We start from the raw sequence: 26,853 nt of genomic DNA, 5'->3' as shown, positions 1-26,853 counted from the left end.
GTCGCTGGTGTCGCGTTTTAAATCTCGGGCCGCTGCCCTAAGCCAACTGACCCTATTCTAAGGTCCGCAGCGGTGGTGGCCCCAATTCTGCATTCAGTCCAGTGCCCTGGCGTGTCTCCCTAGTGCCCCAAGGCCAAGGGTGCCCCATGAGCTCAAAGTTTCCCCTGCTCCCCACCCCTCCCGTGATGTTTGTCCCCTGACCTTCATACTTTCTTCCTTTTGTCAAGTGGTGGTCAATTTGTCAAGTATAGACGAGCAGACAGACCAGATGGTATGTTCTCCCACAGGTTCAGGGCACGGTGGGTGCCAAGGAGGGGCAGTGCCGGGGGCTCCAAAGGCCGCCCCCGCCCCCAGCGCAGGAACACGCAGATTCTCAGTGGAATCGAGGCAGCTGTGAACACCAGAGCACCCCTGGGCCCCACCTGGAGGCCTGGAGAAGAACAGACCAGCACGGGCACCCAGGGAGCCCTCTCCTGCCCCGCACGGGAGCCTAAGTCTGCACACTTTACTCCTCAGTCCTGCGGGTCCTGGGTCTGGCCTGGCAGGTGCACTCAAAACCCTCCGGGAAGGGAAGGAGGCTGGGGATGCGTGGAGAGACCTCCAGGCCCACGATGCAGGCGTCAGGCTGCACCCTTGAGAGCTTGAGGGTGACTGACCTTCAACCCGCCCCAATCCACTTCTGCTCATCTGATAACCCAGAAGCCACAGAGGAAATCGGGAGCTTACAAGTTGCTGGGGGGGGTTGTAAATTGCTCCAGCACTCTTCAGAGAGTCATGTGGCCAGCTCACCTGGAAATCCCAGCCACTTCACGCCGGTATGTATATTCTGGGCAAATTCTGCATGTGAGCCTAGAAACGTGTGTGAGGCTGTTCATTCATTCATTAATCTCGATACAGATGTGCTGAGCACCTAGCATATCGCACGCTTCTAGGAGCTCAAAACCGAGCGTGAACAAACCACGAAAATCTCCACCCTCACGGAGTGTATATACAGCATTGTTTAAATGGCCAAAACCTGAAAACAATCTTAAAATATGTCGTTAGGAGAACGGATGAACACTGAACTGAATACACAGGCGTGGACGTGGCTATGCCGTGGGACCAGTGTTGGGTGTGTAAGAAAGAAGCTTGCAGGGGCGCCTGGGTGGCTCAGTCAGTTAAGCGTCCGACTTCTGCTCAGGTCGTGATCTCGCGGTCCGTGAGTTCGAGCCCCGCGTCGGGCTCTGTGCTGACAGCTCGGAGCCTGGAGCCTGTTTCGGATTCTGTGTCTCCCTCTCTCTCTGACTCTCCCCCATTCATGCTCTGTCTCTCTCTGTCTCAAAAATAAATAAACGTTAAAAAAAAATTTTTTTAAAAGAAAGAAGCTTGCAGAATATTAGGTACAGAACCATTTGTGTGAATAAAGGCAAACACTACTATATAATTGCTTATGAAATTAATACTTTGGTTAAGCCACTGCTCAAACCCAGGGGCTTAGCTGCCTGCTGGAGGGGTGGGGTGTGGGGGAGAGTTTAAGTGAAGGACTAGGGAGGAGAACTCCAAGCAAACTCTGGAATGTTAAACTTCCTAAAAAGAAAACATCTGAAGCAAACATACACGTTAAGATGCTGGCATTGTACTTTCCGGGTGTGAAACACACAAATGTGTGTTTTCACATCCTGGGTCCTTTACAGTTTTAGTTCAAGGTGGGGAAGTTTTTGTTCTGTATTGCTTTCACTTTCGAAAAGAGGGTTGAAAGAAGGATTAAGGCCACATCCCCCCCTCCCCCCTCAGTGACCCGGGGCCACAGAGCGCCCGCCGTCGCGTCTCTGGGATCGGACCCTCCGTGGGGCACCAGCAGGTGCAGGCGCGGCCCAGACGGCGGCGGCGCGCGTCGTTGCGCCCCCTGGCGGCGCGTCCGAGCGCGGCAGCCCCGACGGCGCCCAGGCCCGGGCAGGTGCAACCGCGGGGATGAACACCTGGCGCCGCCTGGCCGAGTTGGAGGGGCGCGTCCGCTTTTCTTCTGAAAGGCTGTTTTTAAGGGTCTACCCTAGGGAAACTCAAATACGTGCCAAAGGAGACGTGTACAAATGTTCTTTGCAGCTGCGGTTAAGATGGCCAAAAATCGAAAACTGTCACCGCTATCCATCATTAGGAGAATCAATGAAGTTAGACGTAGGTATCCCATGAAATGAGGGCCAAGGTGGCGGTGACAGCTAGAGCCACGTGCGTCAGCGCGGACCCATCTCCCGAGCCATACCCGATCCTCCCACAATAAAATATCACTTGCATCAACTTTACATGTGCCCCAAACACTAGATATAGTTGAGGGACAAATACGTGTCGTGAAAGTACAAAAATAGGGCAAGGACAGATACCAAATTCAGGGGTGACTTCTGGAAGACACAGCGGGGGTGGGGGCGGGGCCTCGGCTGATTCTGTATTACTGTATTTAAAGTAATAGAGCTGGATGGTGGGTACCCAGGTGTCTGTGTCACCTGCTCTGCCTTCCAGAATGTTCGATTCCATTGTGCACACACACGGCAGAGCCCAGAGGCGAGGGGAAGAGCAAAGAGGAGGCCCCGAGGAGGAAGGAGCTGGAAGTTGCTCGAAGAACTGAAGGACACACACCCCTCACCCCCCGCACGGACGCACAGACAGAGAAGGCCTCGGCCTCGCAGGAGGCCTGAGAGGCAGACGGGGTCCAGCCTGCGGGGCATGACACAAAGGGGTATGTTTGATGCTCTGGAGGTGGAGGCACAGTGGGAGTTTTAAGCAGAGGAGTGTTGACATTGTGTCTGTTTATGTTCTGAGTAGGTCACTTCTTTCTTCTGTGTGTGACACGCACGGGAGGCCAGAGCAGAGTCCGGGAAGAGAATTTAAGAGGCTTTCACAGCAGCGTAGGCAAAGACCGTGGAGGGTCCCCGGAGGCAGGGCCGGCGAGGACGGGGAGAGAAAGGGGGGGTCTGAGGCACACTTTGGAGAGGAGCCAGTGGAACTGGGGGCGAGATCAAGGTGACCCCAGAGTTTCTGTTGGAGTCATTGCTGGCGGTGTCTGCTGAGGCGAGGCCACCGAGGAGGAGGGGGGCAGGGGTGCTGCAAAGGGCGGTGGGCGTCTTGGTCCACTGCCACCAAGAAGGACAGGGTGCAGCAGGTGTCCGAGAGCTACCCAAGGGGAGGGGGAGAGGCTTCCCGTATATTCCAGCCTGAAGTCCACCCGCGAGGTCAGTCGGTCAGGGATTTGGGGGCCACCACGCGTTGTTTAAAGCCTTGGGACCCGGGGCACAGTCAGTTGAGAGGTGTGGCTAGCGGAGCCAGACCCTCCACGACAGGACGGGGCGTGACTCCAGCAGAGGACGCGGTAGACGTGGGCCACCCTGGGGAAGCCGGGCAGCGAAGGGAGGAGTGAGGTGGGGTGGGAGCTGGAAGGAGCGAGTGAGGCCAAGGGAGAGGCTGTCTCATCGGGGATGACGTCTGGGTGCCCCCGCACATCAGCACCGAGAGGGGCGGGTGGCGGGAGGGAGGAGGATGAGATCCAAATTCTACGGATGCAGCCGAGCTGGGGTTCCTGTCTGACCCCGAATGCCACGCTCCTTCCCAAATATCTCCCGGCCTCTTGACGGCTTGTGCCTGCTCACCGGCATCCAGCCCGGGGCCCAGCGTGTGAAACCCTTCATCCACCGCCTCAAAGCACGCACGGCTTCCGGCCTTTCCGCTTCCATGTGGGGGCCGCGTCGGCCCAGGGAACTGGAGGAGAAAATGAGCAAACCGCAAAACATGAAGTCTGACCTATTTTATGCATTTTGTATAAATGTGTGAAATAGATTATGTTTGACGGTGGTAAACAGAGAACCCAAAACAATCCAATTCATCACTTGAATTATGTATACTTTTCTTCTCCCATCTCCAGGGAAGAATGCAGCTCCGTCCATTCCCAGCCCCTTCTGGGCAGGGCTCCTCCCTACTTTCTTTCTTTTTATTTATTTTGGGAGGGGGGAGGAGCAGAGAGAGAAGGGGAGAGAGCGCGAGAATCCCAAGCAGGCCATCGCGGAGCCAGAGGCGGGGCTTGAACTCACAAACCATGAGATCATGACCTGAACAGATATCAGGAGTCGGAAGCTTAACGGACTGAGCCACCCGGGCGCCCGACCTACTTTCTAAGTCTGTTGTCGGTGACCCGAGGCTTCGGGTCCGGGCTGTCCTCCCTGGAGCACACCTGAACACCAGTCACGTGCTGCCAGGACCACACGGGCAGGGAAGAATGTCACAGGCATGCACGACGGACGGCAGAGCAGGGACAGAAGTTGCAGACTGAGTGGCAGACCCACCAGCGAGGAGCAAAGGTACTGAATTGTTTGGATGCTAGGCTCACTCAGGGTCAGCCAAGCACCCTTATGCCGGGGAATCTCACCTAAGATCCACTGATTTGGGAATAAGAGAAGGAGAGGGTGGGAAGGCCTGAAGGAGAGCCCGTGAGACCCCAGTTAGCAGCCCTCCCACCGCACCTGCACAGGAGCAGGGCCCCCCGGGGTCGGTTTCCCATCTCAGTCTCCACCCACAGCCACGCTCCGTGCCAGACGCTGAGGGTACAGAAAAGCACGAGACAAACACAGCCATGCCCTCCGCAAGCCGGCAGTCCTGGGGACATGCGTGCGAGAGGCCACGCATGCGGGATGGACGTGCTAAGAGCAGGGACAGGATGTATGTGCACCTGACCCAACCTGGGTGGGACACAGCGGTCAGGCTGGGGTTGTGTGAGAATGTTCTATAAACTGAAATCTGGGATGTTACCAGGATTTTAGCCAGACTGGCAGTGGGGGCAGGCGGTGGGGAAAGTACGAACAACAGAAATACAAAGCGTGTGCTCTCTCTCTCTCTCTCTACACACACACACACACACACACACACACACACACACACACGATAGCTGCTATCCCAAAGGTGCCATTCATGGGAACATTTTTGCTGAGCTAATTTGCACTTTGGGGCAAATCAGAGTGGTGACAGCAGGTTTCTGACTTGCACAGCAGGGTTGTGAGTGGTGCTGCTGACCGACCAACGCAGGAAGCATCAGGAAAGAACCAGGCTGGGAGGCAGAGGCTGGGTGCGGTCTTGACACGCGGAGTTTAAGGAGCCTCCGAGCCCCCCCCCCCCGGGATATCCCGTCACCCGGTGTTCCATTGAAATGTGATTTTCTCCAGGTGCCGCACAGCCAGACGCATTGGGAAGCACGGCGCTGTGTGTATTTCTATGCTAGCGGATCTTAGGCGAGATTTTCTGACATAAAGGCGCTTGGTTGACTCTGAGTTAGCCTGGCAACCAAATAATTCACCACCCGTATTCCTTCCTCCGTGACGGGAGGGGACGGTCACTTTCTTTGGCCGGAGGCCCACTTAGCCTGCGTTGCTCCTTTGAATCGCCACCCCGAGATCCGCCTCTGTGTGAATCCCATCGGCACGTCCTTACTTTTCAAGTCCTGCACACCCGTTACAGCTTAGCCCCCAGGTAAGTTACAGCTTAGCCCCACGTCCCGAAACAGGGGGTTACCGCCTTCTCTGGAAAGACACATTTGGGACTCTTGCCTTAGAGGCCAATGAAACAATCATGATGCATTGTGACAAAATAGAATAATGGAGGCATTTAGGAACTACTGAAAGGGGCACCTGGTGGCTCAGCCCCACTTCGGCTCAGGCCACCATCTTGCAGTTTGTGGGTTCGAGCCCCACGTCGGGCTCTGTGCTGACAGCTCAGAGCCCAGAGCCTGTTTCGGAATCTGTGACTCCCTCTAGCTCTCTGCCCCTCCCCCGCTCTGTCTCTCTCTGTGTCTCAAAAAATAAATAAACGTTACAAAAAAAAAAAAAGGTAAAGAAGCACAAAGATTGTACCGAGTATAAGCCCGTCTCTTCCCGAGCTCCCCAGGCAGGGCTGGGCTGCGCACTGACCAAGAGCTCAACAAAGAAAGCTGGGTGGGTGGCGAGCCACCTTCCAGGACGAATTCCCTGCTGTCCGTGTGGCCACGAGGGGTCGCTGCAGACCTGACACGCTCTCTCCACGGGCCCCTCGGCCTCTCTCCAGCTGCTGCTAGAAGGAAGGAGAGCAAGAACAAGGCTGGGAGGGAGAGTGTGGTGACCAGATGCCTCCCGGCGAGTCCTCCCCCTACAGACCAGCTCGGACCTCCGTCCTCCGTCCGGTTCCGTCCTCATCGACTCCTGGTCTACCCAGCTTCTGTCCTAAGGACTAGGCTTTTGATCCCTTTCTGCAGTTTGCTGTTTTTCAGACTCAGGAAATGGCTTCGGGTCTTGCCTTGGGCCTCCGGTCGCAGCCAGGGATGCGGCCCGGATCCTGGCAGCTTCGTGGCTGAGTACCTTCGCACACATCACCCCACCTCTCTGGGACGCGCTAGTAAAAGCCGACGGGGGAGGCAGGGTCGGGGGCTCAAGGCTTCCGGGCTGGCTCCCTCTCTGGTCGGACAGCCCAGAGAACAGCTCCACGGCCACAGAAAGCTCTGGCAGCACCAAGGGCCTCTCACGTTTTTGTCTCACGGAACCTTCACAACAACCCTACGATGCAAGGGTAACCACGCATCCACCGGAGGTAAGGGCCCGGACATGCACAGAGGTTGCAATCGCAGCCCGGCCCTCAGCGGGCTGGGGTCCGGAGCGAGGATTTAAGCTCAGATGGGTAGTTTCAGGGCCCAACACGCTGTCTCTGCACCCAGAGCTGCCCCTAATCTGGGCTGTGGTTCTCTCCCCCCAACCTCCTATGAGTGGGACTGACCTTCTGGTCCTCAACAGCCACCGTCCCTCACGGCTGACCCTGAGTGATAGGGACACTGAGGTTTAAGCACCCCCCACCACCACTTTTAAAACTGAAGTGGGAGTGCCTGGATGGCTCAGTCGGTTGGGCGTCCGACTCTCGACTTCGGCTCAGGTCATGATCTCACAGTTCGTGAGATGGAACCCCCTGTCGGCCTCTGCACTGACAGCACAGAGCCTGCTGGAGATTCTCTCTCTCCCTCTCTCTCTCCGCCCCTCCCCTGCTCATCACCACCCGCCCCCCTCTCAAAAAATAAATTAACAAATTGAAGAGTAGTTGACAAACAAAATTATATTAGTTTCAGGTGCACGACCCAGGGAGTCACCAGTCCTAGACATTATGAAGTGATCACCATCTGTGGTTGCCACACCAGTTGTTACAAACTGTTAACTGGATCCCCCGTGCCGCACGTGGTACCCCTGTCGTATTTATTTTATAACCTCAAGTTTGTACCTTTTAGTCCCCTTCCCCCATCTTGCCCACCTCCTCCCCCCTCTGGCGGCCACCGGACGCTTCTCTGTCTTTCTGAGTTTTTTTCTGTTTCAGGTTTGTTGTTGTCCTTGTTCATTTGTTTCAGTTTTCAGATTTCAAACGTAAGTGAAAACGCACTGCGTTTGCCTTTCTCTGACTTATTTCATGATGCTCCCTAGGTCCATCCATGTTGTCACAAATGGCAAGAGTCCCTTCTTTTTATGGCTAAGACTCCAGTGGGTATATATACCACAGCTTCTTTGTCCCTTCATCTGTCAGTGGACACTTAGGTTGCTTCCATAGTTTGGCTCTTGTAAATAATGCTGCAATAAACATAGCGTTGCATGTATCTTTTCAAATTAACGTGTTGGTTTTCTTCAGATAAATACCCAGAAGTGGAATTGCTGGACTGTAAGGTCTTTCTATTTTCAATTTTTTGAGGATGGTCATCCTACAGGGTCCTCCACAGCGGCTGCACCAGTCTGCATTCCCACCTACCGTACGTGAAGATTTCCTTTTCTCCGTGTCTTCGCCAACATTGGCTATTTCTTCTCTTTTTGAGAAGGCCCTTCCAACCAGGTGTGAGGTGGTAGCTCGTTGTGGTTCTGATTTGCGTTTCGCTGATGATGAGTGATGCTGAGCATCTTTTCATGTGTCTGTTGGCCATCGGGAGGTCTTCTCTGGAGAAATGTCTGTTCAGGTCCTCTGCCCATTTTTAAATTAGATTGTTCGTATCTTTTACGTATTGAGTTGTACGAGTTCTTTATATATGTTGCATATTCGCCACTTATCAGTTACATCATTTGCAAGTATCTTCTCCCTGTAGGTGTCTTTTTCATTTTGTTGATGGTTTCCTTTGCTGTGCAGCTTTCTAGTTTGATGTAGTCAAACTCTTTTGTTTTTGTTGCCCTGGCTGGAGGAGACACACCCCAAAAAACATTGCTGAGACTAATGACCCAGAGCTGACTACCTGTGTTTTCCTTTAGGAGTTTTATGGTTTCTGGTTGTACATTTAAGTCGTTAATCCATTTTGAGTTTATTTTTGTGTATGATATAAGAAAGTGGTCCAGTTTCATTCTTTTACAGGTAGCTGTCCAGTTTCCCAGCACGGTTTATTGAAGAGACGGAACAGAGATGGAAGAGAAGAAATGTCTTCTCCCCATTGTATGTTCTTGCCTCCTTAGTCAAAGATTAACTTGACAAAGCGTGGGTTTATTTCTGGGCTCTCTATTCTGTTCCACTGCCCTCTGTCTATTTTTTGTGCGAGTACTATACTGTTTTGATGACTGTAGCTTTGTAGTGTCATTTGAAATCAGTGAGCATTATGTCTCTCACTTTGTTTTTCCTCAATTTGCTTTGGCTCTTCAGGGACTTTTGTGGTTCCATACAAATTTTAGCATTATTTTTTCTAGTTCTGGGAAAAATACCATCAGTATTTTGATAGGGCTTGCACGGAATCTCTAGATTGCTTTGGGTAGCATGGACATTTTGACAATCGATGAGCACAATACATCTTTCCATTTATTTGTGTCTTCTTCAGTTCTTTTTATCAATGTTTTAGAGTCTGCAGTGTATAGGTCTTTTGCCTCCTTGGTTAAATTTATTCCTAAGTAGTTTATGCTTTTAGATGTAATTATAAATAGGATTGGTTTCTTAATTTCTCTTTCTGATAGTTCCTTATTAGTGTATAGAAATGCAACAGATTTGTGTGTATTTATTTTGTATTCTGCAACTTTACTGAATTCATTTACTAGTGCTAATAGCTTTTTGGTGGAATCTTTAGGATTTTCTACATCTATGCAAATAGTGACAGTGTTGCTTCTTTTCTAATTTGGATGCCTTTTATTTCTCCGTCTTGTCTGATAGCTGTTGCTGGGACTTCCAATAATATGTTGAATAAAAATGGTGAGAATGAGCATCCTTGTCTTGTTCCTGATCTTAGAGGAGAAGCTTTCAGCTTTTTACTGTTGAGTATGATGTTAGCTGTGGGTTGCTTATAAATGGTCTTTATTATTTCGAGATATTTTCCCTCTATGCCCACTTTGCTGAGATTTTTTTTTATCATAAATGGATGTTAAATTTTATCAAATGGTTTTTCTGCATCTGTTGAGATGATCATGATTTTTTTGCTTATTTTTTTATTTTTTTAAATTCAAGTTAGTTAACATATAGTGTAGCATTGTTTTCAAGAGTAGAACTTAGTGATTCGTCACTTACATATAACACCCAGTTCTCATCCCAACAAGTGCCCTCACTCATTAATGCCCATCACCCATTTAGGCCATCGCCCCACCTGACACCCCTCCAGCAACCCCTACTTTGTTTTCTGTATTTAAGAATCTTTTATGGTTTGCCTCCCTCTCTGTTTTTATCTTATTTTTCCTTCCCTTCTCCTTCTCCTTCCCTTCTCTTCTCTGTTTTGTTTCTTAAGTTCCACATATGAGTGAAATCATAAGGTATCTGTCTTTCTCTGACTCATTTCACTTAGCATAATACACTCTAGTTCTATCCACACTGTTCCAAATAGCAAGATTTCATTCTTTTTGATTACCAGGTAATACTCCACTGCATATATGTATCACATCTTCTTTTTCCGTTCATCAGTCAATGGACATTTGGGCTCTTTCCAGAACTTGGCTATTTGTAACAGCACTGCAATAAACATTGGGGCACATGTGCCCCTTCAAATCAGCATTTTTGTATTCTTTGGATAAATACCTCGTAGTGCAATTGCCAGGTTGTAGGGTAGTTCTATTTTTAATTTTTCGAGGAACCTCTGTACTGTTTTCCAGAGTGGCTGCACCAGTTTGCATTCCCACCAACAGTACCAAACTGTTCCCCTTTCTCCACATCCTTGCCAACACCTGTTGTTTCCTGAGTTGTTAATTTTAGCCATTGTGACAGGTGTGAGGTGGTATCCGTTGTGGTTTTGATCTGTATTTCTCTGATCGTGAGTGATGTTGAGCATCTTTTTATGTGTCTATTAACCATCTGAATTGTCTTCTCTGGAAATGTGTCTATTCATATCTTTTGCCCATTTCTTCACTGGATTATTTGTTTTTTGGGTGTTGGTTTGATAAGTTCTTTAGATTTTGGATACTAACCTTTATCTGATATGTCATTTGCAAATATCTTCTCCCATTCCATCAGTTGCCTTTTTGTTTTGCTGATTGTTTCCTTCACTGTGCAGAAGCTTTTTATCTTCAGGTCCCAGTGAGGGAGGCTTTTGTTTCCCTTGCCTCCAGAAATATATCTAGTAAGTGGTTGCTGTGGCCAAGGTCAAAGAGGTTGATAATTTCCTGTCTCATGTTTAGGTTTTTTATCCATTTTGAATTTGTTTTCGTGTATGGTGTGAGAAAGTACTCCAGTTCCATTCTTCTGCATGTTGTTGTCCGGTTTTCTCAACAAAATTTGCTGAAGAGACTATCTTTTTCCCATTAGATATTTTTTCCAGCTTTGGCAAAGATTAGTTGGCCATACATTTGTGGGTCCATTTCTGGGTTTTCTATTCTGTTACATTGATCTATATGTCTGTTTTTGTGCCGGTACCACATTGTCCTGATGATCACAGCTTTGTGATACAGCTTGAAGTCTGGAATTGTGATGCCTCCAGCTTTGATTTTCTTTTTCAACTTTACTTTAGCTATTTGGGGTCTTTTCTGGTTCCATAAAAATTTTAGAATTGTTTGTTCTAGCTCTGTGCAGAATGCTAGTGTTATTTTGATAGGGATTGCAGTGAATGTGTAGATTGCTTTGGGTGGTATAGACATTTTAACAATATTTGTTCTTCCGATCCATGAGCATGGGATGTTTTTCCATTTCTTTGTGTCTTCTTCAATTTCTTTCTTAATTTTTCTATAGTTCTCAGTGTACAGATCTTTTATTTCTTTGCTTAGGCCTATTCCTAGATACCTTATGGGTTTTGGTGCAATTGTAAATGGGATCTATTCCATGACTTCTCTTTCTGCTCCTTCATTATTGGTGTATAGAAATGCAACCAATTTCTGTATGTCGATTTTAGATCTTGTGACTATTGAATCCATGTATCAGTTCTAGTAGTTTTTGGTGGAGTCCTCCAGGTTTTCCACATAGAGTATCACGTCATCTGCGAAGAGTGAAAGTTTGACTTCTCCCTGCCAATTTGTATGCCTTTTCTTTCTTTTTGTTGTCTAATTGCTGAAGCTAGGACTTCCAGTACCATGTTAAACAACAGTGGTGAGAATGGACATCCCTGTTATGTTCCTGACTTTACAGGGAAAACTCTCACTTTTTCCCCATTGAGGATGATATTAGCTGTGGGTCTTTTGTATATGGCCTTTAGGATGTTGAGGTATGTTCCTTCTATCCCTACCTTATTCAGGGTTTTTATCAAGAAACGATGCTATATTTTGTCAAATGCTTTTTCTGCATCACTTGAGAGCATCATATGGATCTTATCCTTTCTTTTATTAATGTGGTGTATCACAGTTGATTGATTTGTGAATATTGAACAAACTCAAGATGATCATGATTTTTGTCTTTCATCTTGCTTATGTGATGTATCATGTTGACTGATTTGTGTATATTGAACCTTCTTTGCATCCCTGGAATAAGTCCCACTAGATCATGGTGAGTGATCCTTATAATATATTGTTGAATTTGGCTTGCTAATACTTTGTTGAGGATTTTTGTATTAATGTTAATCAGAGATATTGACCTGTAATGTGTGTGTGTGTGTGTGTGTGGTGTCTGTCTGGTTTTGGTATCAGGGTAATCCTTGCCTCATAAAATTAGTTTCGAAATGTTCCTTCCCCTTCAATTTTTTTGGAATAGCTTGAGAGTAGGTATTAATACTTCTTTAAATGTTCAGTAGAATTCACCCATGAACCTGTTTTGTCCTGGACCTTTGTCGGAATTTTTTTTTTATTACTGATTCAATCTCCTTACTAGTAATCAGTCTGTTCAGATTTTCTATTTCTTCATGATTCATTTTTGGAAGATTATATGTTTCTAGGAATTAATCCATTCTTTCTCGTTGTCCCATTTGTTGGCATATAATTGTTCATAGTACTATCTTATGATCCTTTGTATTCTATGGTGTCAATTGTAACTTCTCTTTAACTTCCGATTTTATTTTTTGGCCCCTCCCTTTTTTTCTTGATGAGTCTGGCCAAAGTTTTACCTATTTTGTTTTCTTTTCAAAGAACCAGCTCTTAGTTTCATTGACCTGTTCTATTTTTCTGTCTCTGTTTCATTTCTTTCCACTCTGATCTTTATTATCCCCAATCCTTCTGCTAACTTTGAGCTTTGTTTATTCTTCTTCTAGTTCCTTCGGGTATAAGGTTAGATTGTTTATTTGAGATTTTCCTTGTCTCTTGAGGTAAGCCTATCATGGCTATGAACTTCCCTTTTAGAACTGCCTTTGCTGCATCCCAATGATTTTTGAAGGTTGTTTTCATTTTCATTTATCTCAATGTATTTTTTTATTTCCTCTTTGATTTCCTCATTGACCCATTGACTGTTTACTTGCATGTTGTTTAGCCTCCATGTTTATGTTTTTTTCCAATTTTGTCTTGCAACTGATCCCTAATATCATACCATTATGGTCATAAAAGATTCTTGATATGATTTCAGTCTTCTCAGATTTATTAAGACGTGTTTTGGGGCCTAACATGTGGCCTATCCTGGAGAATGTTCCATGCACACCTGAAAAGAATGTGTATTCCGACATTTGGGGATGCAATGCTTGATATGTATCTATGAAGTCTATAAACCCATCTGGATGAGAATTCCCTCACCCGCATTATCCTCCCCACCTCCTTTTAACCCCGAATTTCCCTTAGAGTTTTAGTATTATGGGTTTTGATCCCTCTCCCAACCCATTTCCATCTCAGTTCAAGGTCAGTCTGGGTTCTGGAAAATTCCTAACCTAGCAGCAGCCCACCTTCATCCCCAAAGCAATGGTGTGCAGCCAGCTCAGCTTGGAGAGCAAATCCCACTAACACCTTTAAAATTGCAGCAACATCTGGGGCTCCTGGGTGGTTCAGTTGGTTAAGTGTCCAACTTTGGCTCAGATTATGATCTTGCAGTTGATGGGTTCGAGCCCCACGTCGGGCTCTGTGCTGACAGCTCGGAGCCTGGAGCCTGCTTCGGATTCTGTGTCTCCCTCTCTCTCTCTCTCTGCCCCTCCCCCACTTGTCTGTCTCTCTCCCACTCTCTCTCTCTCTCTGTGTCTCTCTTTCTCTGTCTCTCTCTCTCTCTCTCTGAAAAATAAATAAACATTAAAAAAATTAAAATAAGATAAAATAAAATAAAATTGCAGCAACATCTCACTCTTCAAGGGTAGAGTGAGAAGTCAGAGAGAGTTCACATGCCCAAACTGCTAGAACCTGGTGAAAATAGAAGCAGCTAGGGTAGAGGCCTCAACTGTTCTGCATGCAAAGCACAGTAAGTGCTTGCAAGCTAGACCGTTTGCGGTTGCCCCATCTACCCTAGCTGCAGCCCTGCAGAGCTGCTGCCCCACACTCTGGACCTGCAGCTGAGCAGAGGTGGAGTGGAGACAACTCAAGTCAAGAGATCTGGTAGAAAGAGAACAGTAAGGGAAATGCATAAATGTTAACATCTTAGGGAGACTGGATAAGACACCGGTTTCCTACATTACTTCCTCGCTAAGTGCACCTCTCTCCCGATCAACAGAGTCATGAAAGAATTGCCTGTCATTGTCAGATTGGTTTCCCATTTCCAGTCAATCAGAAAATCTAGAACACAAAAAGTTAGAAAGGTCACACTTTCCATTCCTGTCTTTGGCAATAAGCACACGGAATTCTTTCCAGACTCTATGGAACTTCTCACCTAAAGACTTCTGGGAAAAACCTTACTCTCAGAAACTGCTTCCTGGTATTTAACCCGGCCCTCCATGCTTCGGTTTAAACTCACATGTTCTGTCTTCAAAGGAGATGAGGGTTCATGGCCTCCTTCTCTGTTGAGGGCTCATTAAGTAGCTTCCAGATTTTATCTATTTTTTTTAATGTTTATTTATTTTTGATAGAGAGAGAGAAAGAGAGTATGCGAGCAGGGGAGAGCAGAGAGAGAGGGAGACACAGAATCCCAAGCAGGCTCCAGGCTCCGAGCTGTCAGCACAGAGCCCGATGTGGGGCTTGAACTCACAAATCATGAGATTATGACCTGAGCTGAAGTTGGATGCTTAATGGACTGAGCCACCCAGGCGCCCCTCCACATTTTTATCTATTAAAAGTTATGCTGCAGTGAGCAGTCCTGTGTATGTCTTTTGGTGCCAATACACATGCATTTCTGTTCAGTATGTACCTAGAAGCAAAAATGCTGGGTCATCGGGTATTCGTATAACCCATTTAGGAGATTTTGCCATGCAGTTTTCCAAAGTGGTTGTACCAACTTACATTCCTACCAGAGGTCTACAAGAGTTCTGGCTGCTTTACATCCTCACCAGCACTTGGCTGTCTATCTTAACAGTGTTAGCCATTCTTATGGGGAATGTAGTGTTTTCATTTAATTTAAATCTGCATTTCTACAGTGATTTATGAAGTCAAGCTTCGTTTTCTGTTTATTCGGCGCTCAGGTGTCTGCTTTTGTAAATTACCTACCCAATTATCTTGCCCATTTTCCTAGTGGGTTGTCTGTCTTTTTCTTACTGACTTGTAGAAAGTCTTATATTCTGGATATGGGTCCTTTTTCAGTCATATGTATTGAAAATATCTTGTCACCCTGTGGCTTGCCTAATTGCTCTCTCAATGGTGTCTTTTTAAGGACTAGTTCTCAAAATAATAGCCTGACAGTCTTAAAACCTCAGATTCAGAAACTCTAGCCTGACCTACTCTGACCTCATCGACCTCTGAGCTCCTCTGATGGTCTTGTGGACCATTTTCAGGATTCCTCTTTTCCACCTCATTGCAGTGTCCAAACACATTTCTCCTTGGATAGGAAGGAAGCTTGGAGAACTGGAGGTCACTCAAGGTAGGGAACGGATCTTAGTGTATCCAGAACTGTGCTGCCTTGCAAGCTAAGTGATGCTGAAATCACACAAATTCTGGTAGTCTCTGGATCTTCCCATAGCCGTGTCCCATCCTGGTTCACTAGCATGAGCTTTTCGAAGCCATGGAGAATGTTCAAAAGTGCTTACTAGTAAATTCCCTGACTCCTTCATGCTTCATGGTGAAGAAAGTTCACTTAAATAATACCCCCTCAACCAGAGAGGAAATTTGAACTTTTGAAGTTTCTTCCCCACTTCCTCTATATAGGCTATGAAGCAGTAACACCACCTACGTCAGAGGGGTCACTCACCCACCCCTGGGCCTGTGGCTCAGATGCTCTGCCCTCCACCCCGACTTCGAGTCTGCCTTCGGTCGGACCTGTATCCCCGCTCTGTGCCAGGTCAGGCCCCATGCTGCTCTGCAGGGTTCTGCTGTTTTTCAGTAAGTCACCGAGCATGGGCTTTACTTCCTGGGCACCAAAGACTGTAAGTTATTTATGGGAATCCTAATTTCCCCTTTCCAGGTTCTAGTGGGTTTTATGGCTGGAGCTTGAAATGAGTGTGTGCACATGGGGTGTGGTGGGGGGCTTCCCTGATGTTTCCCATTGCATTTTCCTGGGTCCTTGGTAGGGCAGGCCTTGAGTGTGTCAGAGCTAAACTAAGGAGGCAGAAAATCACCTTCTGAGGCCCACCCACATGTTTACCCCATGAAATAAGGTTAAGTTACTCATCGGGCTGCCTCAAAAGGAAAATGAAGTTATGGCTTTGGGCAGGGGTGGGCTGGAGGACCAGGAAAATGGGAGAACGGAATTCTGTGCATTTTGCTCAGCAGCAGAAGGTGGGCTTTCACAAAAAGTATTTTGGGGGGCACCTGGGTAGCTCAGTAGGCTAAGCATCTGACTCTAGATTTCAGCTCAGGACATGATCTCATGGTTCGTGAGCTCGAGCCCCATGTGGGCTCTGAGCCCACAGTGTGGAGCCTGCTTGGGCTTCTCTCTCTCCTTCTCTCTGCCCCTTCCCCACTTGAGCTCTCTCTCTCTCTCCCTCTCTCAAAATACATCAATAAACTTTGGAAGAAATCAAAGATAAATTTTTATGAAACCTCCGCATTTTTTTAGAACCACTCTACAATGTCCAGGCTGCTCACCTGATTAAGAGGCTTTGCCCGGAGTGTTCAAGCCCTTTACAAACTGGCCATCCTCCTCCTGCCTCTCTCTATTGGGGATTGTGGTGGGGAGGTCTGTTTCAGGTGTGACTGGTCCTTGGGGATGGTTCAAAGAATCAAACCCATTCTCTCTGATCTATCTCTCTCTCTTTGAGCCACCTCCCCAGGGGCCACCCGTCACCCTCACCAGAGACTGAAGGGACTGGTCCTCCAAGGTCAGAGGATTATGAGAGTGGGGAGAGGGCCACTGGGCCTCCCCGACTCAACTCAGTCTCAGCCGCTATCACCCTGCCACACTTAGAAGGAACAATTCTGGGCATATGTTTTACATTACAATTTCTGAATTGACTTACTTTTTATTTTAAACTTGTTCCCAATAGTTTGTGTTTGTTTGTTCGTTTGTTTGTTTGTTTGTTTTCATTGAACCAGAAAAGCAAACCATTCCTAAACGTGATCTCTTCCTGGACAGGATTTGCGGGCATTTGACCCTGTAAAGAAACACTTGTTCCGCCCAATGCTCTTCCTTCTCCCACCTCATTGTTACCCTGTGTGCTTACAAATGGCCATTTGAACAAGGGAAAAGGTCTAATGGTCATACTGGACAAGGTCAGGATGGCCTAGTGCCTGGATATATTCCAGAAGGAAGGTCATCATGGGCAAATCACCACCTTGTAAAAGGAACAGCCCTTGGACTTGACTGGATAAAGTCCAAGCGTTTGGAACCCAGTATCTGGATGGGGAAGACCAAAGCAAGAGAGGAGAGAGTCAAAAGCTGACTGACTAGGGGACAGAGTGGTAGAGGACCCAGATTCGACAGGGTCATGCGTGATGCTTGGGGACCCCAGAAGACCAGCCTAAAATGGAGACCCCATGGCTAGATGTGGAGGAACAGAGTTACCAGAAGTGCACAGCTGCTATTTCCTCTTAGATGTGGGCAGAGAGACAGAGAAAACACCCTGCTCAGTAGTGCACACATTATCTCATCTAACCTTTCAAATCGTATTGGGTGGGTATTTTTTGTCCCTATTAAGCAATTGAGGAACCTTTCAAAAAGGTTAAGAAACTTGTGTAGAATTGCTCTGGCAACAAGAGCAAAACTGAAATACAACTCCAACTCCACTTGTTGCCAGACGCATGCTTTCTGCATCCCACCCGGATGCCTCGGCCAGGACTCTGGTTGGGTTCTAATCACGTAGGGCTGGAAAATAAAATTCATTTAAAGTGCCTGGTGGGGCGTGTTCACACAATAGATGGTGCCCGTTACTCTTACTGGCCATCGGGGACTCGACAGGCGAGGGGCCCCTGGCCCTGAACGTAATGGGACACGGCCGTGCGTTAAAGGTGACTTGAAGTTTAGGAGATGAGACTTAATTTCCTTCCAAGCTGAGCATCAGCCAGTTCAGCCCCAGGACTGGAACCCACCACCCGTAGACACACACACTGTCCATGACAGGTGTCTCTGGGCTTCCACGTCACGGCCACCCCTAGCACCACGGAAGCCATAGCTTGGCGAAGCAGCAGGTTCCAATGTCCCAGAGCGTGACTGTGACAAAGTCCCTCACGCTTTGCTGAAATCTGCTTCCTTGGTCTCTCTCATTTCCTCTGAATCAGTCTCACTTCTACCTGAAAGTCTCTTCCCTCTTTTACACTTAGCCCATCAAATATTTGGAGACTACTATGTCCCTGCTTCCTCGAGTGGGGAATGGTTTCTTGGCCCTGCTCCTCAGCCTGGTCTGCTTGGGCTCGATGCCCTTTGTCAGTGGACCAGGCCCTGTGCCTTCCCCTCCCCGCCCCCCACCATGGCCTGAGTAGTGCCAAGGTCAGCGGGGCTGCGGCCTCCATTGCCCAGGACTCTGTTGTGAGGCTTATTCAACGGCGGCTCTTGGCTGTGTTGTCGCCTCATCTTCAGCCCATGGCCCTCTTTGTAGGAAGTGCTGTAACGTGGCCGCTGCCCCTCTGCGCGCCCCGCTGCCCACTGACTTCATTACAGGCACCGGCTTTGCGGGCACAGCTCCCAGGTCTCATGGGGTCTGGGGACACAAGCTCATCTGAAGTGTCTCTCTGCTCTCTGGATGCCCCCTCTCTGGTTGTAGGGCTTCAGTGCCCTCACTCCTGTTTACTCATCACTTTGAAGCTGCAGAGGTGTTTTGCGGGTGAGGAGGGAAAAGGAAGAGGGACATCACTATACTGCGAGGTATTAGTCACTCTGAGGTCAGGCCTCCTTTCTGCTTTCAGTCAACGCGGTAACCACTTTTCCAGGTGGTGGGTCACGGTAATCTACGCAGACAGTCTGCAGGGAAGAAATGGCTGTGACGGCTCCCACTGTGTAGACGGGACCAGGAATTCAAGGCTATTGGAATTTCAACGAGCTGTCCAAGTTCACATAGAAAGAGGTGGATTCACGAGTCCAGTTCAGGTCACGTGACTCCGAGCCCTGTGTGTTTCCCACTGCACTAAGCCCAGGGAGGAGATGTGCTTAGGGGCCCCCCGGGGGGCTCAGTCGGTTAAGCGTCACGACTCTTGGTTTCGGCTCTGGTCATGATCTCATGGTTCCATGGGTTTGAGCCCCGCGTCGGGCTCTGCGCTGGCAGCGTGGAGCCCGCTTGAGATTCTCTCTCCTCTTCTCTCGGCCCCTTCCCAGCTCGTCCTATGTCCGTCCATGTCAAATAAATAAACTTAAAAAGTTTCCAAGAGATATGTTTAGATGGACCCAGTGGGAGATAGAGGGTTGACAAGGAAGACTCATAATTCTGCACACACTGAGCCTGTGGCTGAGCTAATCCCGAGCGGAGCAGAGAACTGAGGCTAAAAGCCTCCGTCTGGGTCCCAGGCCACATGGACAGCAAGGGTGACAACGAGTGATTCAACACACCAAACAGCCACATCTCAAGCCCCTGGTGAGAGGGTCTTCAATGGCCCTCCCAAGGCCATTCCCACATTCCTCCATGTCTACACAGCACCTAGGACATGTCAGTGTGAAGGACACAGTAACTGCCTGAGGACGGCTGGCCCGACCACGCTTGCCCAATGCCACTGACTGCTTCACTCCTTGTCACACAGTCTAGAACACTCTCCACCACGTCACGCCCAGCTGTGCCCCCCCCCCCCCCCCCCGCCACCCATGCCATCCCCTGTGCCTTTCATACCTGTCTAACCTCATCTGTCATCACTTTGTGGTTTGGCCTCTCTTCCCGGGCCACCTATGCTCCTCAAATATTCATTCATTTAAAAGCATTCATACCATGGGGCGCCTGGGTGGCTCAGTCGGTGGAGCGTCCGACTTCGGCTCAGGTCACGATCTCGTGGTCCGTGAGTTCGAGCCCCGCGTCGGGCTCTGTGCTGGCAGCTCGGAGCCTGGAGCCTGCTTCAGATTCTGTGTCTCCCTTTCTCTCTCTGCTCCTCCCCCGTTCATGCTCTTGTCTCTCTCCGTCTCAAAAATTAATAAACATTTTTTAAAAATAAATAAATAAATAAAAGCATTCATACCACATATAAAGGTCCAAGCATAGTGCGTGATGCACTGGCCTGTGTGTTATCCCCTCACCCGCCCCATCTGACCCGCCCATCCAGGGATTCCTCACCTCCCTCAGCCATCACTTCCAGGCTCTACTCTCCAGAGCCGCGTAGACAGATCTGGCCGCAGGAAACGCCAGGTCTGCTCTCTGAGTTCTTCTGCGGGTGCAGGTAAGCGTTCAGACCCACTAGTGCAAGAGTTCACTCTTGTGTCTCCCACGTCGCGTGCCCTGCCCCACGTGGCTGGGCACGGAGGAAAGCATTTATTCAGTAGATGCTTGTTGAACACTGACCCTTCCGGGCACGGGTCCGAGACATAGGTGACAAGACCGTGAACAAGTCTCCACCCTCGTGGGGCAGAGGGTGAGGCAGCTGATAACAAGTAGGCAATTTAAAGAATAAGATCATTTCAAATAGAGATAAGTGCTCTGATGATAGTACAGTGGGGTGTTAGAATAGGGGTTGAGGAGAAGTCCTTCAATGGGGGGCCCCAGAACCACCTAAGGAAGCAACATTTGAATGAGACAGGGAGCAGAGGATTCCAGGCGCTGGGTCCAACGTAAAAGCTAAGTGGTTTGGTGCTCGGATGGCTGGATGGTTGAGGGACTGAGGGCCTGAGTGGCTGGGTGGGTGGTTGAGTGGCTAGGTAGCTGAGTGGTTGAGTGGCTGGGTAGTTGGATGAGTAGGTGCTTAGGGGGCTGGGTGGTTGGTTTATTGAATGGACATGAGCACCCGTGCCTGAGGGGACAGGCCTCTTTGTGAAAAGGTTCTATTATTTACCCTAATTCTATCACTCTGTTCTCTTACAGTTCCCTGTGTTGGGCAAAGTGGTGAGTCTTGTGTATGTCCCTTCCGTCTCCAAGTGTGTCCCTGGACCAAAACTTAGTTGATGGGCCACCGGGTCCCCCGGAGGCGTCTTCACAACAGCATACTAGGCCCATTCCTCAGGAGCCTTGGCTGATACCCGGGCAGAGATGAGACCTGGGACTCCACTGTTCTCAGGCTGAGGATAATTCTAGGTGGCTCAAGCCCCAACAAGTGGCTCTGGGGCTCATCCTATTCCCTTGTAAGTGGCACTGGCCTCTGTCCCTCTCAGGGTGGCTCTGGAGCTCCTGTATCCTCCACTCAGCAAGGCCCCGGACTCCCTTCCATCCCTCGTATGTTCAGAGAAGGCAGCTTTGATCCTCAGCCCTTGCTGCCTTCCAGTCCGTCCTGACCTTCACGGAGCTTTCTATCAAGTAGGAAGAAGCCTGACCTATGAACGTCTTCACCTCCAAGGACATGTTCTATGGTTCCGGAGGCAATGGGTGCTGCTGGGCAGAACTCGAAGCCGTGCTCAGTGCTGCTCGACAGAACAGGAGTAAAAGCAAGGCTCGTCATTCAGTCACCCCGTGAGGCTCCAGGGGCCGGTCCTGAGGACTGAGGCAAAGGCAGGATATACCGGGAGTCCCTATCTGATTCTTCATTATTGTTCTCAGTTTATCAGGCCTGGCTCCTGAGACTCTCTGGGACCAATGGTGTCTGACTTGTCAAAGAAGTATGGCCTAGGGACAGACCCAGGCTGGGGTCCCCGGGAGCTCTTCTCTTGTCCACATCAGGCCATAGAACGCATTTTAGGAATGAGGACAGACAGGACAGATCCCTCCCCACCATGGTGAAAATGAAACTCCCTGCTGGGGGAGGAGGTGGGGGCCAGGGGCCTGAGAAGGAAGGCAGGAGGGACGAGCCCTGGCGGGCACTTCCTACATCCCTCCATCAGGCTCTGGCTGGCGGTCCGGGGCCAGCTGTTCTCAGAGGTGGATGCTGCAGAAAGGCTTGACTGGGGGAGCCAGGGGGCAAGTCACCAGTCCAGGGAGGTGAGGATTGGGTGAGAAGGAAGGAGTTAGGACAACGGATGGAAGGAATTCAACTGGACCCAAGCTTGGCAACGTCGAAAGGGCGAAGTAAAAGGAGCGGAGGGGAAATGCAAGGATAAAGGCCAAAGAGAAGAGACGGGGGAGGAGGGTGGGAGGGGAGTAGAGAGAAGAGGCAGGGGAGAGGAAGGAGGGGAGGAGGGGAGGGGAGAGGAAAGCAGAGGCCCCGCCCAGGTCTGGCAGGAAGGCCTGGGGGGCGGGGCGGCTCAGCAGGTGCCATCCAGCAGCCTGTGTCCCCAGGGGGAGGCCTGAGGCGGGCTTGGGGGGGGGTGGGGACAGAGGGAGAAAATGGCCACGCAGTGTGTGGCTCCGGGGCCACCCCGTTCCCGTGTCTCACAGCCTGGCTGCACCTCCGAGCCTGGCCAGACCCCGTGTTCGAGGGAGACGCCCTGACTCTGCGATGTCATGCATCGGCCAACAAGGTCCTGTCCCAGGTGAAGTTCTACAAAGACGGAAGATTACTCCAAACCCCGAAGACCAGATGGTCCCTGTCCGTGGGGACGGCTACCCTGGAAAGCAGCGGCCAGTACAGCTGCTCTGGGAAGGTGGCCTACGTCCCATACCTGGGCAGACAAACCTCAGAGCTGGTCAAGGTTCAAGTCCAAGGTGAGTCACCAGCTCAGGGGGGTCGGGGGTGGGGCTGGGATGCTGCTCAGGGATCTGGTCTCTAGAGGTCAGCAGCTGTCCCTCTGGCTGCCCCTGATGCCGGGCGACCACAGGGCCCCCGTCTAGAGCCAGGGGAAGGAAGTGCCCTGAACCAGCCTGGGCCAGACCCTTCCCCTCTGGGGACCAGCTGACCCCTACGGCCCTCTGGCTTTGGCTCGGGACTCCAGAGAGGCTCTGGCGGTGTGGGTCGTGGCTGGGAGGTGGGTCCCGGGACACAATGACAGGGTCTCCCGTGGGGCGTGGGGCTGTGACCTGGGATGCGCTCTGGCTTGGACCCCGGCCTCTGGGGACTCAGGGTTCTGGAGGCCCCCCCGAGCCTGGGCCCACGTCTCCCCAGAGCCGTTCCCACCTCCTGTGCTGAGCGCTGTCCCCTCTCCCGAGCTCCGTGAGGGGAGCCCCCTGACCCTGAGATGCCAGACGAAGCTGCACCCCCAGAAGTCAGCCTCGAGTCTCCTCTTCTCCTTCCACAGAGATGCCAGCACCTTGCGGGACTGGGGCCCCCACCCGGAGTTCTACCTCCCAGGAGCCCAGGAGAGAGACTCTGGGCTTTACTGGTGCCAGGCCACCCTTGAGGGTGGTGTGGCCCAGAAGCAGAGCCCCCAGCTGGAGGTCAGGGTGCAGGGTGAGTGGGGAGGGAGGGGAGACACTCCCCAGGGGTCTGGGCTTTGGGCATCGGGACCCCGTGGGCCTATGGGGAGGGATCCCCAGGGGAGGAGGGGCCAGGAGCCTGGGCGGCACAGCTGAGCCTCCCCGCTCTGTGCTGTCCCAGTTCCTGTGTCCCAGCCTCTACTCACCCTGAGACCTGGCCCCACCGGCCTCGCTGTGGGGGCCATGGTGGAGCTCCTCTGTGAGGCCCAGAAGGGCTCCCCTCCGATCTCGTACTTGTTCTACCTGGACGGGAAGATCCTAGGGAACATCTCCTCTCCCTATGGAAGAGCCACCTGCTTCCCGGTCACCGTGACGTCAGAGCAGGATGCCAGATACTCCTGCCGGGCAGAGAATTATGTTTCCGGAGAGACCAGTGAGCCCAAGATACTCTCCCTGGATGGTACGTCTTGTCCCCCAGCTGGGCTCTGAGCCCCAGCAAGCTGGCAGGGGGCAGGTCCCACCCCTCCGTGTGCCCCACACCCACACCCTGCACGAAGCTGGACCCATAGCAGGCATGCATGACGGAGCCTGGACGCTGCTCAGAGTATCCGTCCACTGGACCTGGAGGGAAAACAGGAGATCCTTGGTGGGGGGTGGGTGAGACGGCTGCCTGTCCTTGTTGGCGTCCTCGGGGCCATCCCTGATTCCATCTGCAAAGCTCCCCAGGCCACGCCATCCCCCCTGATGCCAGCCATTCTGCCTCTTTCTGTCCATCTGAGGTACAATTCTGAATTTCATCCTCAGCACTCATGGTCACCCCTACCTGGGGCTGGTCTGCCCCCAGCAGCCCCCACTGGCTGGTTGCCGGGCTGTCCGCGAGCCTGCTTGGTGTGCTGGTCATCGCCACTGCGCTTCTGGCTTGCTTCAGACCCTGGAGAAAAGCTGGTCAGTAACCTTTTTGACTTTCTTGGTGGTTGAATCCCTAGGCCGGGCATTACCCAGCCTTTGGAAGGCCTGCCGGGGCCAGCTGCTTCCTTTTCCAGGGTGTTGGGTGAGAGGAGGGACTTCTCTTTACATGTCACCCAAAGTAGTCCACGGAGGGACCCTTACAGCTTCCAAAACGCACACACACGCAGTCACCCAGGGATGTGCACAACACACGACTGCACGCTTGGGCATGAATGGAGGCACAAGCAGAGGAATTCTCACCCGCCAGACGCAAGCGCCATCAGATTCTTTCACTTTGGAAAGATAATCTGTGGCTGCAAATATAGCAGGGAAACCCCAGGCCTCCAACCCTCTGTCACTAAGCTCAGCAGAGGAGAGAGAAAGAATGAGAAGCCCGATGCGTGTCTGTGCACCTGGGCGCACACACCCCTCTTGTCCAGCGCCGAGCCCGAGGTGAGTGCCCAGGGGACATTCGGTCATCCGAAAGGAACACGGTGGAGAGGACCAAGCAATGGCCCGCTCCCAACACCGCTATTTACTAATTCTGTGACCCCGGGCCGGTTCGCGAAGTGTCTCCGTCCCGGGGTTACTGTGAGCATTTCGGCTGATGACAGCTCCCTGACAGGTGACGTGTTGGGCTGGCACTTGGTGGGCACTCAGTACAGTCTCCGTCTAGTCGACGCAGATTCCCCAGAGCACCCCTTCTCCTACCACACGTCCCCTAGTCTCTCCCGTCGGAACCGCTGAGAATCAGAAGCGTGGTTAGAATTCAGATGCAGTGGGACCCATAGAGAGAAAAAGGGACAGCAACCAGATAAATGGCATTTCCAGGGAGCCCACTGATGTTGGGAGACCCTCCTCCTCTCCTGTAAGGTCATGATGAAGAAGCAGGAATGGGGGCTCCCACAGCCATCACCTTGGGTGGCTCCACACTTATTCCTATTCTAATCTTTCTTCGCCTCAGGCCACATTCAAGGGAAGGCCCATCGGAGCCAAAGCTGTTTGATCCCAGCTTCCTCCTAGGCCTTCAAACCCACCTACTGAGACTCAAATCCACCCCACCCCCTCCTCCCCAGGGACAGCATTCTTATTTTCCACTTGCCAAGGGAAAACGCGATGGCTCCCACAGGCCTCCAAAGCTGGGTTTACTTATTCAAGTTGGCAGCTCCTTCTGTTAAGGAATTCGCGATGAGTTTTTCGGGAGCCGGGCCAGACCACTCCGTGAGAAAGACCACCCAGTCATACACTCAAAGCATTCCTCCCTGAGCACCAGCCAGGATACCTGAAAGGGCCTCTCCCTAGCCCTGGACCCTCTCCCCTGCCTTAGCAGCACCCCAGGTAGGGCTCGGGCCAGCCTCCAACTTCCTCTCCCCTTGTTGACTTATCAGTCTTTGTCCAACGAACATTCCCTCTAGTCCTGAGTCAAGGTTCCGTGCAGGCTATCTTGCTTTAAGGTATAGCTACCCGGATGGCAGGAGAAAGGTGGAGGCAGGCCCAGAGCTAGATGGGGAGGCAGCTGGAATAGCGGGCCAACACTGCACGTGTGACTTCTAGCATCCCTGCGTCTACAACAAAACCCTCTGCAAAGGGCCCGGCCATTTACCTGGTGTCGGTAACACGGGTGTTTCTGTTTCTGTCCACTCATCTCTGGGTCAGAACATTAAAGACAAGGCAGTGCAGTGGGGGGGGGGGGGGGGGGGGTGGGGGGGGGGCCGCAAAAGGAAGAAGCCACCCCCCCCACGTGGGGGGGTGCGCCCCCCCGGGCCACGCCCCCCCCCCCCCCCCCCCCCCCCTCCCCCCCCCCACCCCCCCGCCAGCGCCGCGGGGGCGGGGGCGCGTCGCTGGGGAGGGGTCCTCAAGAGGAAGAAGCCTCCCTCTTCACGTGGAGGTTCTGCCCCTGCACGGTCCACGCTCCCCCCGCCCCCAACCCCCACTGCCAACCCGGGAGCAGCTGGGTTCTATTGTATTAAGGAACCTGTCGCCGGAGAAAATAGGGCTTCTGGTGGCGGTCCTCCTATCTCAGAAGCTCAGCGACACAAAACGTTTAGAGTATCACACGGAAGACCACCTCCGGGCCCGGTTCCAAAGCTCCCTGAGAAAAGCTGTAGATCAACAGCTTCATCCCCCACACCCCGTTCTGGAAGATTCTTAACCATCTCCAGATAACCTAGCCACTTCTTCGACAAGCAAAAACCATGCCGCCACCAAAGATGCCCAACGGGCTGCATCTCGCAAGGCAATTTTCAAAACATGAAAATTCTTGCTGTCAGAGCTAATGGACATTTCCTGGGCACCAGGTGTGAGCAGGTGCTCTAAAATCCACATGTGGCCCAATTCCTATCCCAGGAGCTAATCTTTAAGGTTCTGGAAGCACCCGCTTTCACAGAGGCAGCACGCCAGTGGAGAAAAAGCATATAAACCTGGATTGAGATTCTGTCCCTACCCCTCACCTTGTATGACCCTGGAGAAGTCGCCTCTCCCAGCCTCAGTCACCTCCTCCATAATACTACATATGATACTATGATATCATAGCGTCGACCTTTGCACGACGGTTGTAAAAAGACTCTCAGACCCCAAAGGGTTAGGAAGGGAGGCTCTTTTGCCGTCCAGCTATGTGCTGGGCACGGGGTTAGCCACTGTGCCGTGAAGTAGACATCGTGTTCGAACTCCCTGGCCCAGTGTCTCGCACATAGTGGGTGGTCACAGTTATCAGCTTCTCCTTCTTCTGTAAAGCAGCCTGACTGGTGAATCTGGGCCCTCTCCATGCAGGGGACGCGGCCCATCCTTGGGGACCCTACTTCCTCCCG

The 26,853-nt window shown here is 51.0% G+C and overlaps 1 protein-coding gene across 1 annotated transcript; it reads left to right on the top strand.

Annotated features, from left to right (window-relative positions):
• Positions 1-3,561: 3,561 nt before the first annotated feature.
• On the top strand, positions 3,562-24,111 carry FCRL6 (Fc receptor like 6). Its single transcript, XM_040452338.1, has 9 exons — positions 3,562-3,701; positions 13,741-13,793; positions 15,178-15,237; positions 15,522-15,634; positions 20,698-20,761; positions 22,184-22,450; positions 22,848-23,132; positions 23,280-23,558; positions 23,903-24,111. The coding sequence occupies exons 1-9, from the start codon at positions 3,562-3,564 to the stop codon at positions 24,049-24,051; spliced, it is 1,410 nt and encodes a 469-aa protein (XP_040308272.1). The 3' UTR covers positions 24,052-24,111.
• The last annotated feature ends 2,742 nt before the right edge of the window (positions 24,112-26,853 follow it).

The sequence above is a fragment of the Herpailurus yagouaroundi genome, unplaced genomic scaffold (assembly GCF_014898765.1).
Source record: "Herpailurus yagouaroundi ecotype Mexico unplaced genomic scaffold, PumYag 207, whole genome shotgun sequence".
NCBI classification, from domain to species: Eukaryota; Metazoa; Chordata; class Mammalia; order Carnivora; family Felidae; genus Herpailurus; species Herpailurus yagouaroundi.
Note: the sequence above shows the minus strand (reverse complement) of the source record. Positions and strands in the feature narration are given on the sequence as shown.

Bases quoted from the DNA above. Each gene is read 5' to 3' on its own strand.
- FCRL6 (XM_040452338.1), top strand. From the start codon at position 3,562: ATGCCACGCTCCTTCCCAAATATCTCCCGGCCTCTTGACGGCTTGTGC. The intron at 15,635-20,697 runs GTATCCCCGCTC...CTTTGTGAAAAG, and splicing joins GTCTGCCTTCGGTCGGACCT to GTTCTATTATTTACCCTAAT. The intron at 23,133-23,279 runs GTGAGTGGGGAG...GTGCTGTCCCAG, and splicing joins GCTGGAGGTCAGGGTGCAGG to TTCCTGTGTCCCAGCCTCTA.